The 13,259-nt window shown below is 37.6% G+C and overlaps 1 protein-coding gene across 2 annotated transcripts; it reads left to right on the forward strand.

Moving 5' to 3' along the window:
• The first annotated feature begins 725 nt into the window (after nucleotides 1–725).
• Nucleotides 726–11,690, forward strand: LOC105448267. Of its 2 annotated transcripts, none has more exons than XM_011686771.1 (5): nucleotides 726–809; nucleotides 6,908–7,386; nucleotides 9,800–9,865; nucleotides 10,726–10,883; nucleotides 11,169–11,690. In XM_011686771.1, the coding sequence occupies exons 2-5, from the start codon at nucleotides 7,173–7,175 to the stop codon at nucleotides 11,469–11,471; spliced, it is 741 nt and encodes a 246-aa protein (XP_011685073.1). In that variant the 5' UTR covers nucleotides 726–809; nucleotides 6,908–7,172; the 3' UTR covers nucleotides 11,472–11,690. The 2 variants fall into 2 exon arrangements, with proteins under 2 accessions (XP_011685073.1, XP_011685072.1); XM_011686770.1 differs by lacking the exon at nucleotides 726–809 and adding an exon at nucleotides 1,012–1,258.
• The last annotated feature ends 1,569 nt before the right edge of the window (nucleotides 11,691–13,259 follow it).

Here is a 13,259-nt window from a genome sequence, read left to right on the forward strand (position 1 = left end):
CGTTTCATACAAGCAGAAAACGACAGCACCAAAATGGCTCGACATATCGACCTCCCACTCGACAAATCGCCCCCTCAATCAACCTTCTTATGCGCAATAATTCGTTTCCTCTGAAACAACAATATTAACCCGCAATAATAATGTTAGCACCTTGTAGCGCCGCGAATACGCGAGAGTCATTGTTATATCTTTGTATGAACATTTAATACGCAATAAATATGTATGTCATCCCACTACACGATGCCGATATACGCTTTACTGCCCCAACATCTATTTGCATAACTGTCTTACATCGTTATCTCGTTTCGCGGTGCAAGTGAGCACATTTTGCCGATAACAAATATTACATTTATCTCGTATGTATTGCCGTTGTTAGCCGAATGTTTTTAAATTCTTGTAATGAGAGATAATTCTACGCAAATGAAAGGGAATGTGAAAGGGAGTTCTGGTTAACTCATTGTCAGTTAAAAATACATAAAAAAATCTTAACATTAATCTTTACATTACGTGTAGAAGATATATATGGATACCTTTGCATTGCAAAAATAAATCTATAGATTTCTTTTTACAAACGCAAAGACATTATATATAGTAAAAAGATAAAAATCAGACTTAACTATCAGCCTTCAGTCTTTGCGGGATGTGTTTGCATCCTTCGCGGTCAGAGTCACATGCTCGCGTACTCGACACGTCAACACGTGCCGTCGACGTCGAGCCGCGGCATCGGCGGCATCTTCGATGGCAGTCGAACGGCGCGAGTCGTCGTGGATTACGAGTGCGCGCGCAAGCTGGCAACAGGTAAATGGCAGGTAAGAGAGAAAGAGGAGAGAGAGAGAGAGAGAGAGAGAGAGAGAGAAAGAGAGAGGAAAAAAAGGCGGACAGGATGCAAGGGGGAGGAATAGGTGAACGTGAGGCAGGGAGACAGGTGCGCCGGTTGGAGGGGACGAAGTCGCTCCGACTCCTCCGGAGAGGTGGGAGTCTCGGGAACCTGAGGGAACTCGCCGCCAACCGGACTCGGTTCGGTTTGGCGTTCTCGCGATCGACAGTCAAGCGCGGAGGGCCGTCGATGGTGCGCGTTCGCGACGTTTGCATGCGAGGCGAATGTACGATGTACGCGTGTGCGTCCGCGTTCCCCGCGACGCAGGTATCCGAGGACGTCGGGGCGCGTAGCGCGTGATCGCGCGTGGGTGCGTGAACGCGTGCGTACGTCCGGGGCGCGCGCGCGCGCGAAGCGGACTGCGCTCCACGGATGACTTCGGTAAGCCGAGTGATCTATATCGTGCTCGTAATTGTAATTAGAAAATTGTGCAAAGACCTGGTAGAATTTGGCGCAACTCGTTTCCCCCTGATGCGTCCATAAAATTGAGTAAACGATGCTCAGGTATCGTTCAAAGTTAATTTAAGATAGAGAGAGAAGACGTAATTTAAATAGATTTAAGAGACTTTTTTTCTTTTTCTCTGAATTATAACATAATGTCTATCCGATAAAGATGTCCAAACAATGTCCTAGTTTAGGGATATTTGAATGCTTTTCTTTGATTTTTTTTTCGATGTATATATGAACGCTTCTAATTTAACGTGTATTCGATCGCAAATATTGTTACCATCGGGAGAATGTTGTCCGTGACTACTGTCGAGCTTATCGTTGTCATTAGATGCGCGAGAATCCGGTTACCGAGCTGTGCTCGATTCGAATTAGAGCCGGTCGGTGTATAAAAGCGAAGTGCGCACAATGAAAATACGCGGGCATACGTTTTGTACCGGGCAATTGGACGATTTGATTGGATGTTGTGAGGAGGACCCGCGGAGACTTTAACGATCACATAGTTGCACAGATAAGACGGGTGAGCTTGACGTGCACTGAGATAATTTCACGATTTATTCGTATCGTATCGATCCACTGCTTCTGTATATATGTACATATAATATTGATCCCCGCTGCTTGGAAACGCCGGTACCATATGCTACATTGCTAGCATTTACACATCAGCATTCGGGTAAAGTTACTTGAAATTTCACTTGAAGGATTTTTTAAATTTGAAGTCGGCGTTTAGTAAAAATAAAAGCTGTTAACTATATTGAAAATAAAAATATTCTATTTATTGTTGTCAAAATAGATTTAAGCTTGAATAGCATAAGACAAGATAGCAAAATCTTGATTTTTATTTCAAATTTCAAGATATAAAGATTGTAATTTGATAGAATTTCGAGATCTTGATTCGACAGAATTTCAAGTTGATTAGGAATAAAGTTACGAAAAGATTACGGCATTTAATTGAATCCTTATCCTAAGAGAACCGCGGTCGACTCGAAATGGCCAAAGAATTCGTCGATTTTTTGTCGTTTTTTTTTCTTATAATTCCGCTTATATAGCATGTTTTCAATAAGATTATTAGGTATACATATTTCCGATATCAGACGATGCTTTCCGAAAACTTGTTAAATATGCACTACCATTTTACTCGCTATAGCAAGGACAAATCAATCGAGCGCGACGTGACACCGTTACAATAGTAATCCATGTGGAAAATCGCTTGGGAACATCGGAACCGAGTGCTAGTCGACGTCATAATGAGAACGGCTAACTAACTAATTAGTGGCTAATTATGGGTGCTCGTCGGGCAACATTTGTCCTAGTTTGTCGCGCGTCGATTACGCGGGATTAGAATACCGCGGAATCGCGAATGCAGTTTCTTCCGAGATTGCTAGCGCAGCAGTTGCGACGTTTCGTCATGAGGAAGATGATCGCGCGTGTGACGCGGCTTCGCGCGACAATTCATTCTGACGTAAACTACGTCAAGGCTGTGCGTTGTGCATGGCGTTATCAATGAGCAAAAGATGTTACAAGAAACGAGATACCAAGTATGTGTGACCATATGAGTCAGCCGCTAATTAAAATAACCGTGTGTATTACAGCGGCTGATAGTTACGTATTTGCTATTTGCTAAATTACAGGAAACACTCTGGATAGTTGATGATATCTTTATATCGCGTGTTTTGATCCGTCTCTATGCAGTGTAAAATTAAGTTTAGGCGACCTAATCACCTTGACTTCGGAGATAATTATAAGATTTCTTTATTTAATTGTCACATATCATTTTCACATATTCATTTCTAACTCATGAAATCACGTTTGAATATTTTAGTTGAGAGAAAATTGAGAAATGTTTTCAAAATTAGAAGTTGAAGAGTTTTTTTTCGTGTTAACAATTATTAATTCAGAATGTTACTAAGAGATTTACATTAGCTTTGAAGAAAAAGAACTTAAACTATAAAATTCAATCTGAAAAAAAAAGAAGACGAAAAACAAGCAGAAGAAGCAAAAGGAATTCTAATCTCGTCAGTATCATAACTATTTAGGCTTGCCAATAGGGAAAGTGTTCAAAGATTTCGAAACAGAAGTTTCTGTAATAGCGTAAGCCTTATGCTGTTCACCGTGTTCAGTTCCTCACTTATACGAATAACCGGTCCACATCGTGCTATTTAATATCCGATAGACGACTTTGATTCGTGATTCATTCCTTCGATCGTAGTCGAGGTTTGAGCGCGAGCATTGACGACGCGTTCGAGGCCCGTAATGTTCGCCATGCGTAAAAGCCTCCTCGTGAACCAGTCAGGCAACATTCCTGTGTCCCGACCGTGCACGTCCACCGCCTACCTCTGACTTCTACTCGGACTTTCCATGGCAAAACATCGCTCGATGCTCGATGCTGAGCTCGAGTGCGGCACAATTAGCGATGTTTTCCGTTATCGCGGGATAACGAAAAACAACGAGATCGAGGCGCTGCTTAATGAAAAGTGGATTTGCGAGCTTGACTACGAACGTGTCGGAATGTGATAAATAGACGTATTGAAATAATATTGAACGTCAGACATCGTGAAAGAGGCAAAACAGCTTTCGATCACTTGCAGAGATATTGTAATTCTTTAATTAAATACGATGGATTTGAATCTATAAATGACTGTTAATTAGCAATTCAAGTGAATATAGCAACTCAAATCTTTGAAAAGAAAGAGAATTTACAAAAGTGAGTTATATATAATAACAATTTTTTAATATTATGTATTAATGTATATTTTTAATGAAATTTTGATCAATTACAAAAAAACACGAGAAATTTTTCCATTAAAAATTAATTGTGTAAACTGTATACATAAACTTTTCTTTATTTAAAATTTACTAAGTTTTCTTTAACTTTAAACGTACAAATATGTTCTTCAGTATGAAAAAATTATAAATTTCATATTAACATTATTTTATATTGCTCATTTTATTTTAACGATATTAGAATATAATATAAATTACAGGTATAATAATAATACAACGAATAAATCGAAGTATTTATTTAATCACACATCATATAAAAATGAAAATAGTGTAACACAAACTCTTCTTTAAATATAATTTATAACTTATCTTCTTAATTCATACTTGATAAATATCACAGAAATGCTGAAATATAATTTTTTCTATTTTGCTGTACTTCTCGAGATATTTGAATAAAATATGTTAGGGAGTTACATCTCGAGAATATTTTCAAAACCTCAAAGTTTGACATTTATTCTTTGAAAGGAAATAATAGAATTTTAAAGTTTGAGAAGTAGTCTATAATATGTAAATTAAGTCGTAAATTAAATACGAATTTTATATGCATTAAAATACGGATATAAATAAACGATACAAGTTTCATATTTTTTATGATGTTATACTTATTTCCATATTCTGTTCGTTTTAAGCAGTTTACCGTTGTTTTATTTCGTACGACTATTCGAGTGGGTTGTACCATGTGTTCGCATTCGATTTCCATTTGTTACAACACTGGGCGACACCCTAAAGCATTGTGCGTCGACACGTATTGTGTGCATTCGGTACCAGATGTACCACAGCGCTCGCCGATCCCACGTAGCGACTTGCAACGTGCATTCGCGAGCATTACAATCTGCATCCGCATGATTGCAAGCAAAGTTGCTCTTCAAAAAACATATGATACGATAATTGGATATACTTTAAAGACATGCGATATGCCGTAATAGCGTTGGCGAAATATAAAGAAAAGCACGTATGATCGCATATCTTCCGAAACACCGGCCGGCAATATCATAACAGCTTGACGCATCGCTGTGTTGCAATTATTAAACATTATGACGTTATCAGCCATGACAATATTTTCTCGAATTTTGCAGTTACAGTATAAACAATGAAATTGTAAGTATGGGAAGAAATAATCTTAAAGCTAACATAATCGATCTTAAGTTGAATATTTAATTAAAATTTCGGATATTTTAATTAAGAATTAAATACTGATTAATTTTCTCAAAATTTTAATAAAATAAGTACCGAGAAAAGTATTCGCGATGAAGTGTTGTATTTTGCTTGATCGAAATAATTTAGTCTTCCCGGCTTGTTAGATCGACAGCTAGTCACTATCGTAGGAGAGCAATTTTCCGTCGCCAAGTTATGTAGGAAACGAAGCAAGCGTTTACCTCGCTGGTTGATACGAGGAGTGAGTCACAAACGCGATACGACGTGGCCCTGAGAATATTAGTCTCTCATTATATCTTATTTCGTAAACGACTACGGATCACACATCTTACAAGCATATTCGGTTTTTATCTTCTCTCATTATCATCTGTTACTTTATTTAATTTCATTCTTTGGTCACCGGAATTTTTTAGATTTATAAATCTATCTGATGTCTGTTGCAATTTTCGATAATGTCATTGTGATCTATCGCTATTGAAAGTACATTACTGTCTCTGAAAAAAAAGTCACCTACGCAAACGTCACGCAATCGAAAGGATATATAAAGCACTGTCAAGAACGACAGGCCGCGAGTAATTTACAAAACATAGTCCGCGATGCGACAATAAAACGAGGTCGTCGATAGGTAGGCGAAAGTATCTCCGCTGTTGCGCGACACCGGAGGCCATTTTGATGCATCCAGCCGCGCTCACGTATGCGTTCACACAGGTGTTTGAAGTGTACAGGTGATGCATGTCACTTCGCAGGCATTGACGCATCTCCCGGCATCGCGACGCAATCGGATGTAACGAACGGACGTAACCAACGAAACGAAACACATTTTCTGTTTTCAAAAGTCATCCGCGAGCGGATTCTCAATTCGATCTAAACTAAATGAACCCGTGTATATATAAAACTATACAAATCGCCATCGAATTTTCGCGTTTCTTTGCGACTTTCTCGAAACCGTATAACAATCTATACATTTTTCGTCTAGCAATCACACTAAGCACGATTTATAAATTAGATTAAAGTTATTTTTCTTTTATTGGGAAAAGGGAAGAAAACTGGGAAGGCTGAGGAGTTACTTTAATTTTAGATAATATTATAAAAAAAAGAGAACTTTTAAAGTTTAAATTACATCAAATTGAATCATGTTATTCAATAAAATCATTAAATTTATAAATTTTATGATTCATAATATCATTAATTGTAAATTACAATTAAGATACTTAGCAAGTCTATGAATTCGTGACTACGTTATATCTTTTTTGGTTGTTGTGTCGTGTCTCCATTAAGAGATGTTTCAAACATCTGTTATATTAAATCATATGTGTATATTATAATATTAAACTAAACACGCTCGCTAAACAATAAATATATCACTAAGAATGTGTAATCAAAATTATTGCAAAGTCTTTCTCTTTTTGCAATAATAACAGATTTTATAATTGTGTCGTCTAACAAATGGATTCGTTAGCCTATTTTTTTGTTCTTTTTTTGTAGATATCAAGGTATATCAATTTAGAAAAAAAGTTAATAAATTATATATAGTGGATTTCATTGTATATATATATATATATATATATGTATGTATATGTATAATTTAGAAAAGAGAATTTACAAGTCAGATGCGTAACCAAAATTTCATCGGAATGTTTTTAGCGCCACAAGCATGGAGCCTCTTCGAGGTATACTTTTCGAGTGCCGTTAAGAATCGTCATGGGAATCGACTGTGGATCGCGAGAGAGTCACGATTGTATCCTAGATCCGTAATTCGAGATAGAGAGAGGGAGAGAAAAAGTAAGGCAAAAAGGACAATTAGGGAAAGAAAGAGCACTAAACCGGTTGGCGAATTCGACCAAATCCGCCGGGGTAAATTGGACCCGGTATTACTTCAATTGTGTTCCCGGAGGTGACCGTAAACAGTATGACATTAATAGTGACAACTATCGTCGCTCTATCCGTGTTGGCTAACGCCGTGCTGGCAGACCTCAATCCTGACCGTACCAAATGCGGCGAGAAGATTTGCAACATCTCGGAGTACTGCAGCACTTTCGATCTGCATTGTCGACCCTGTGCGGTCGCGTGTAACGCCTCGAGTCACAATTATCAGCCATTGGAGTGCAGAAGGGACTGTCAATGTGAGTATAAGTAAACAAATTGTCATTTAAAAGATCAAAATACGATCATCATTTTTCACCGTTAAAACGCATCGTTAAAAATTATCGTAAAATTTATTGTGCGATTCCAGTTAGTCGAATATAAGGCTCGCTTTAAATACGAAAGTATACATAGAATATTTTTCTTATAATTAGCTTCCGTTTAAAAGTGTTTCTAATAAAGACACTAAAATTTACGCACATTGATATGAAAAAAAGTGAGTCGCTTTTAGAATCGCCGGAAAAATTAATTTTATATTTCGATCCGTATTTTACGAATTTGAATTTGTAGGCCGATCGCTTCTTATATCCGGTGTCTGTCATGTATCGCGGTGCATCGTCCTGTCGTTCCGGTTTCTCGTTTTCACGCGAGCTGGCGCGTATACGGGAAACCGGATAGCGAATACGGTGCCGTCGTTCACCTCTGCGCCAAGCGCGGCGAGCGGGCAAGCCAAACCCGTGCTGTCGGGTCCGTTGACTTTGCACCTGACTGTTTCCTACCGACTTCCCACACGCGAACGCGGTCGATGAGTCATCTAGCTTCTTTTCTTCCTCCCTCCGTCCTCCCCGCCGTCCTTTTTCTTTCAGCCTCCTCGGACCCTCCCTATGCTCCTCTTCGTCGTCCCTTTTTTTCCCTTCCATTCCTGCTTGGCATTCAACGTCGGTTCCGCAGCGGGGAAGGGGAGATGTATTTAATGCTCCGACAGGTAGGAGAAACCGCGGCTCCGCTCCTTCTTGGGACGCGCGAAGAATGAAATGCTCTGCCTCTACATCAAAGGATGCTTCGCGCGCGACGGGGGAAGAGGGATTTGATTTGACGTGCGTAGCTGATTCGAAATTGTCCATGTGAAGTTCTGTCGGGTCCACGTCTGGTTTCCCATTGAGGGACCCCGTTACGGTGTCCGGTTACGTTATGTCGGCAAACTCGAGGCCCGAACTTATATTATACAATTTGGGGGAGAACTTGTTGACTCTGCGTGTTGGGCAATGAACGTAAAAATGTTCTAATGAAATAGGAGCTCTATTGAGGTAGATGTGCTCGTCCTTTTTATATCTTGGAATTCGAGGAATTAGTAGAACGATAAATGAAAATTCCAAAATCCAATGTTTTCCGTCAAAACATCTTAATGTGGAAATATCCTAATGTGTCAATTTTCCAAATAATGAGATCATAAGTAATAATCCGAATATTGTCGCATGCTACATAATATTTTAGTCGTATTTAAAATACTTATATGAAAATTTGTTAAGTATTGTAACGAAAACGTGTGTATATCTAATTCATTTTATTTAAATATTATTCAATACAATAAAATTTGTCTGTTCAATCGTTGGTAATCGATAATTCTCAACAATTGAATATCTCAATTTAGAGTCTCCTCTCTTTGCTTGCAAATCACCATCGCTAAGCGTTCGCAAATCGATTCACGCAATCTCGTCGTCCCAGGTCTGGGTTTGCTTCTCTTTTCGATTTAGAACGGGGTCATCTCGCATTTAAAGTCGGGATAAGACGTAATCGCGCTCTCACGTGCTACACGTAAGCATCGTAGGTCGGAATTGTTTGTGCTGAGAGTTGCTATCGCGACCGACTCTCGGCTTTACGCAGGCGCGCGAGAAATTACGCTTTTCGAAAGGTAGACCATTGATTCGAATGAGAAGAAATGCAGAACGTTGAAGACAAATGTGTGAAGTGTGCTAGTAGCAGACAGATCGACCCCGCGTAAACCGAATTAATTTTAATTATGGAATGCAATTTTCTTCAAAAATAAATAGAAGAAACAGATACAGAATACATATTTCAATAAACTTAAAAATAGATGTTCATTTCATAAATCATTAAATTTAATCTTATAAAAATTCACGCATACATATAAATATTTTTAATTATAGTTATACACATTTTTTTACGCAAATTTTTAATATTGTTTATCCTTTTTTAGAGCTATTATATCTTAGAATAAACTATTGATATAGATCATAATATGTACTTTTAACATTATATTAATATTATTAAAAAAATATGATAATGACATTTGAAATGTGATTTACACCATACTTGACTATTGTTCCTAAAACTATAATTGATTCAACTTTAATTATGTATACGTGAACAGTAGCGTCGAGTTTCGTTCTCACATATCTGGTGCATAATAGTACAACAATGTAGTTGGAGTTATAGTTGGAGAAACCTTTGAGTTTCGTAGCGTCGCTAATAGCTATTTTTCGTAACGCTTTCTAAATGAATGTCTGATAATCTCGACACGAAGTGTTAATGAAACATACACTGAATGTTGAAACTATGTCGAGCACACTTTAGAAAAGTTTACTCGACGAACACGATGCGAGTGCGCGAAATGCGCTGAATTTAATTATTGGTCGCTTCTTCTGATTTCAGTTTATCTTCATGATCAGCGTTATGCACAACACATGGATCAATCAAGGCAGTACGATGATCTCAGAGGTGAGTGGGCTCAAGCGCAAATAGAATATGCACATAATTTTGCTGCAAAGTACCGCAACGCCTTGAGAGAAGTCAGACGAGTCGGAGATTTCAACGACGCAAATCTCGCACAAGCGTCACTCGGCTCGTAATTCTTGCGCGAGTACCGCTTAATACACGGTCGCGAAGACCGGTATTTATAATTTACCGTTGCCAGTCTCATAGTTATTTTTATTATGGAAACATGAATTTTTAAATACATTTATGGTCAAGGTATATATATTTACATTACGCAAATATTTTTTCACGTAGCTCTAAGGAGAAACACTTAAGAAATTTCAATATTTTAGTGCCGTCTATGCTTGTCTGTTGTCTTATATAATCCGTGAATAAAGAAAAGTGATTGTAGACATTTTGTAACATGCTATTCGTTTTAATGTTTCATTTTAACGTTGATTCTTCCTTTCTAATATATGAGAGCATATGTAGTTTGCTTTAGAGCATAACTCGCAGCTTTCACTTTCGAGGTTTCAACGGATATTATACCTACATATCTTTACTAAAATCAGCGATATATTACGGAGCACAAAAGCAATCGCCATATTGATATAATTAGTGTTTCCCTAGTTTCTTTTAAATTAGTTACGTTCGATCTGTTAATGCATAAAATTAAATTGCGCGGAGATGCCTAACGATTACATTATATAAAAAGTAATACGGAACCTTCTGCGTGAAACGTGCAATGTTAATATTTCCTATAATTTTTATAATTGCAATATAAGAATTGATTTCTCGAAAATAAATTAAACATATCACATTAATGTCATTTCGGTAATCCTCAGAAAATCCTTATATTGTTAAAATCTATTCTTCTATTATAGAGGAGATCGAGAAGCTTAAGTACAGATTCGTGGTCACAACGACTTTGACCTGTTTCTCACTGCTCGGAATGTTATACCTGCTGGGAAGAACCTTAATACGGTGGAAAAGGATTCAGCAGTCTTTACAAACTCTGTTCAGAAGGAATATAAAAGTGAAGGTGAGGATCCGCAAGAATAGACCTTCCCAAAAAAGCTTTTTTATTCGTTCTTATTGCGACAGATGTTCTATTGAACTTAAACGAGTTCGTGCAGAGATAAAATAATACGTAGCAAAATAATAAATACAATTAAATTTAGTTCTACGCGAGAAAATGATAAATTCTTATATTTTCTTATTTTAACTTAAACGATTATTCCGAACAAATTTAACGACTTCTTGTTTGTGATGCTTATAAGGAAGTTATGAGTACTTTAACGTCTTAATTCCGTTGTTATTTCAACAGGCCAATAAGAACAAAGTGCAAGACGACGTCGAGGCCGCTATGAATAAGCAGAACGGTCTCAAGTTGACTATACCGAGCATAAGTGCCACGGTGCAGCAGGAATCCAAGATCGAGAATAACAATAGTAATAGCAATAGTAATAGCAACGGGATGAACACCACACCGAACACCACGAGCACTCCTCTCTCACGACGGCACGCTAGCGAGGACACCACTCTCGACTATGCTTACGATAATCCGGCGATGACACCAAGCCCGGACGCCGCGCAGCTTAAGACGAAGGCTCGCGAGAGTTCGTTTTAAGATTAGATACAATCGGACATTTAACATCGATAAGAAAATATGCGCAGGATTTTTCTCGACTTTACTTGTAAAGGCTGTCGAGGTACTTGAAACTTCAAAAAAAGAAGACCAAGGTAAATATTTGCTTGTTCTAAAAATGCATTTTAAAGTTCCACCGCGATGAGTGGAAACACCTTTTTGTGGCGATAATTGCTTTTGTGAAGAAAAAAGAAACAAAAAGTATATTTAATCAGAACGTTGCGGAAAAGATTGCTTTACCAGAACTTTGAACAATTCTGGCTTAAGTGGACAGGAAAATGAAAAGAGGATGTGGCGAAGCGTATAGGCGTGAAATGTGGCGCGGCTATATTCTGTCTTGTTCTGCGAATACATGCTGAGATATTCCGTAAGATTTTTCGCGTTTTTACAAAACGATTTTTCGAGCTACGTTGTTAATGTATATTGGAATATGTATAGGAGCGGTCGAATGAAAGATCGCCCAATACACTTTGTCTTTCTTAAATGCTCGGCGCGATTTTACGTATGTTAAACAGTTTTTAAGAGTATTCTTAGTCGACAGTTCTACGAACTATGACCACAGTCCCACAGAGAATAATCATATTTCTACACAACAATTTTGCTTCCCGACAATCCCTGAATCATTTAAACGTCGAGTCATGAAACAAGTGATTTGCTGTTAACGACATTTTCGATGACTTGGGGAAATGACGGTCATTTCCGACTGTGAATTAATTACACTTTTGAAGAAGTAATATTTGAAGAATAACGTCTGCTCTTACATCGAGACTATAAATGTTGCCCTAATAGATTACTTGTACAGCTATAATGTAGTACCGTAAGTTTTTGGAGTGACTCGTGAATGCGTATCACGCCTCCGCTAACCGTGCGGCTGTGTGACTTAATTAAATAATTATTAACGCGACACAATCGCGGATAGACGCGCGCGGTACAATTTCGTCGACCTTATCTTCTTGGTCTTAAACTGCTGGTGAAACACTTCGCTTCTGCGAAATCGCTATAGTAGCTCTAATACCTTCGTCTGTCAAAGGCTGTAAATTCAGCCCTTAAATTCATCTTTTCTCTAGTTCTTCAAACTTTCAAACTTTTTTACAATTATCTTTTATTGATAAAACCTCTATGCATCAATATTAATTGTGATGCAGAAAAATTAATTTCGTATTTACAAATTAAATTAATGGATGACTAATAAATAAGTAAATTCAATAATTCTTAGTGATTAAATATTTTGTTCATAAAAATTGCTAACAAATTTTTTTAGTACTTACTGTTTTTTTATAAAAAATTTTCTCACCTTGGTGTTAAATAATGTCTAACATAAAGCATCTCAAAGGATATTCTGCGAAATTTTCCCACAGCGGTTTTACGATTACTTTTGTAGTACTTTTAATCGCTAAAATAATATCAATAGCCTGAATTAAAGATCGACGATTGGCATGTGAATTTCTATATGCACAGCGCGTGTCCATTTAGGGTTTTAGTAATAGAATGCGTAATAAATATTTTAAGAAATCGCATCCTTATCAGCCATTCCGTCCATGAAAGGCCTTCCGAGCAAACGTGCGCGTATAAGACGGCGCACTTTGCATAGGTCAGTGACGTTGCACGCGAAGAACGAAGGGAAATCGATAACAATTTTATCGCAAACCGCGGCGAGCCAAGGCACAATGTAGTCTAATGTTGTGAAATTCCACGACAATATAAATCCAAATGACATTAATGAAATTACAGTACACATATCTGTAATTTTAACAGCTATTAATCTTGATA

The sequence above is a fragment of the Wasmannia auropunctata genome, unplaced genomic scaffold, assembly GCF_000956235.1.
Source record: "Wasmannia auropunctata unplaced genomic scaffold, wasmannia.A_1.0 LD336088.1, whole genome shotgun sequence".
NCBI lineage: Eukaryota > Metazoa > Arthropoda > Insecta > Hymenoptera > Formicidae > Wasmannia > Wasmannia auropunctata.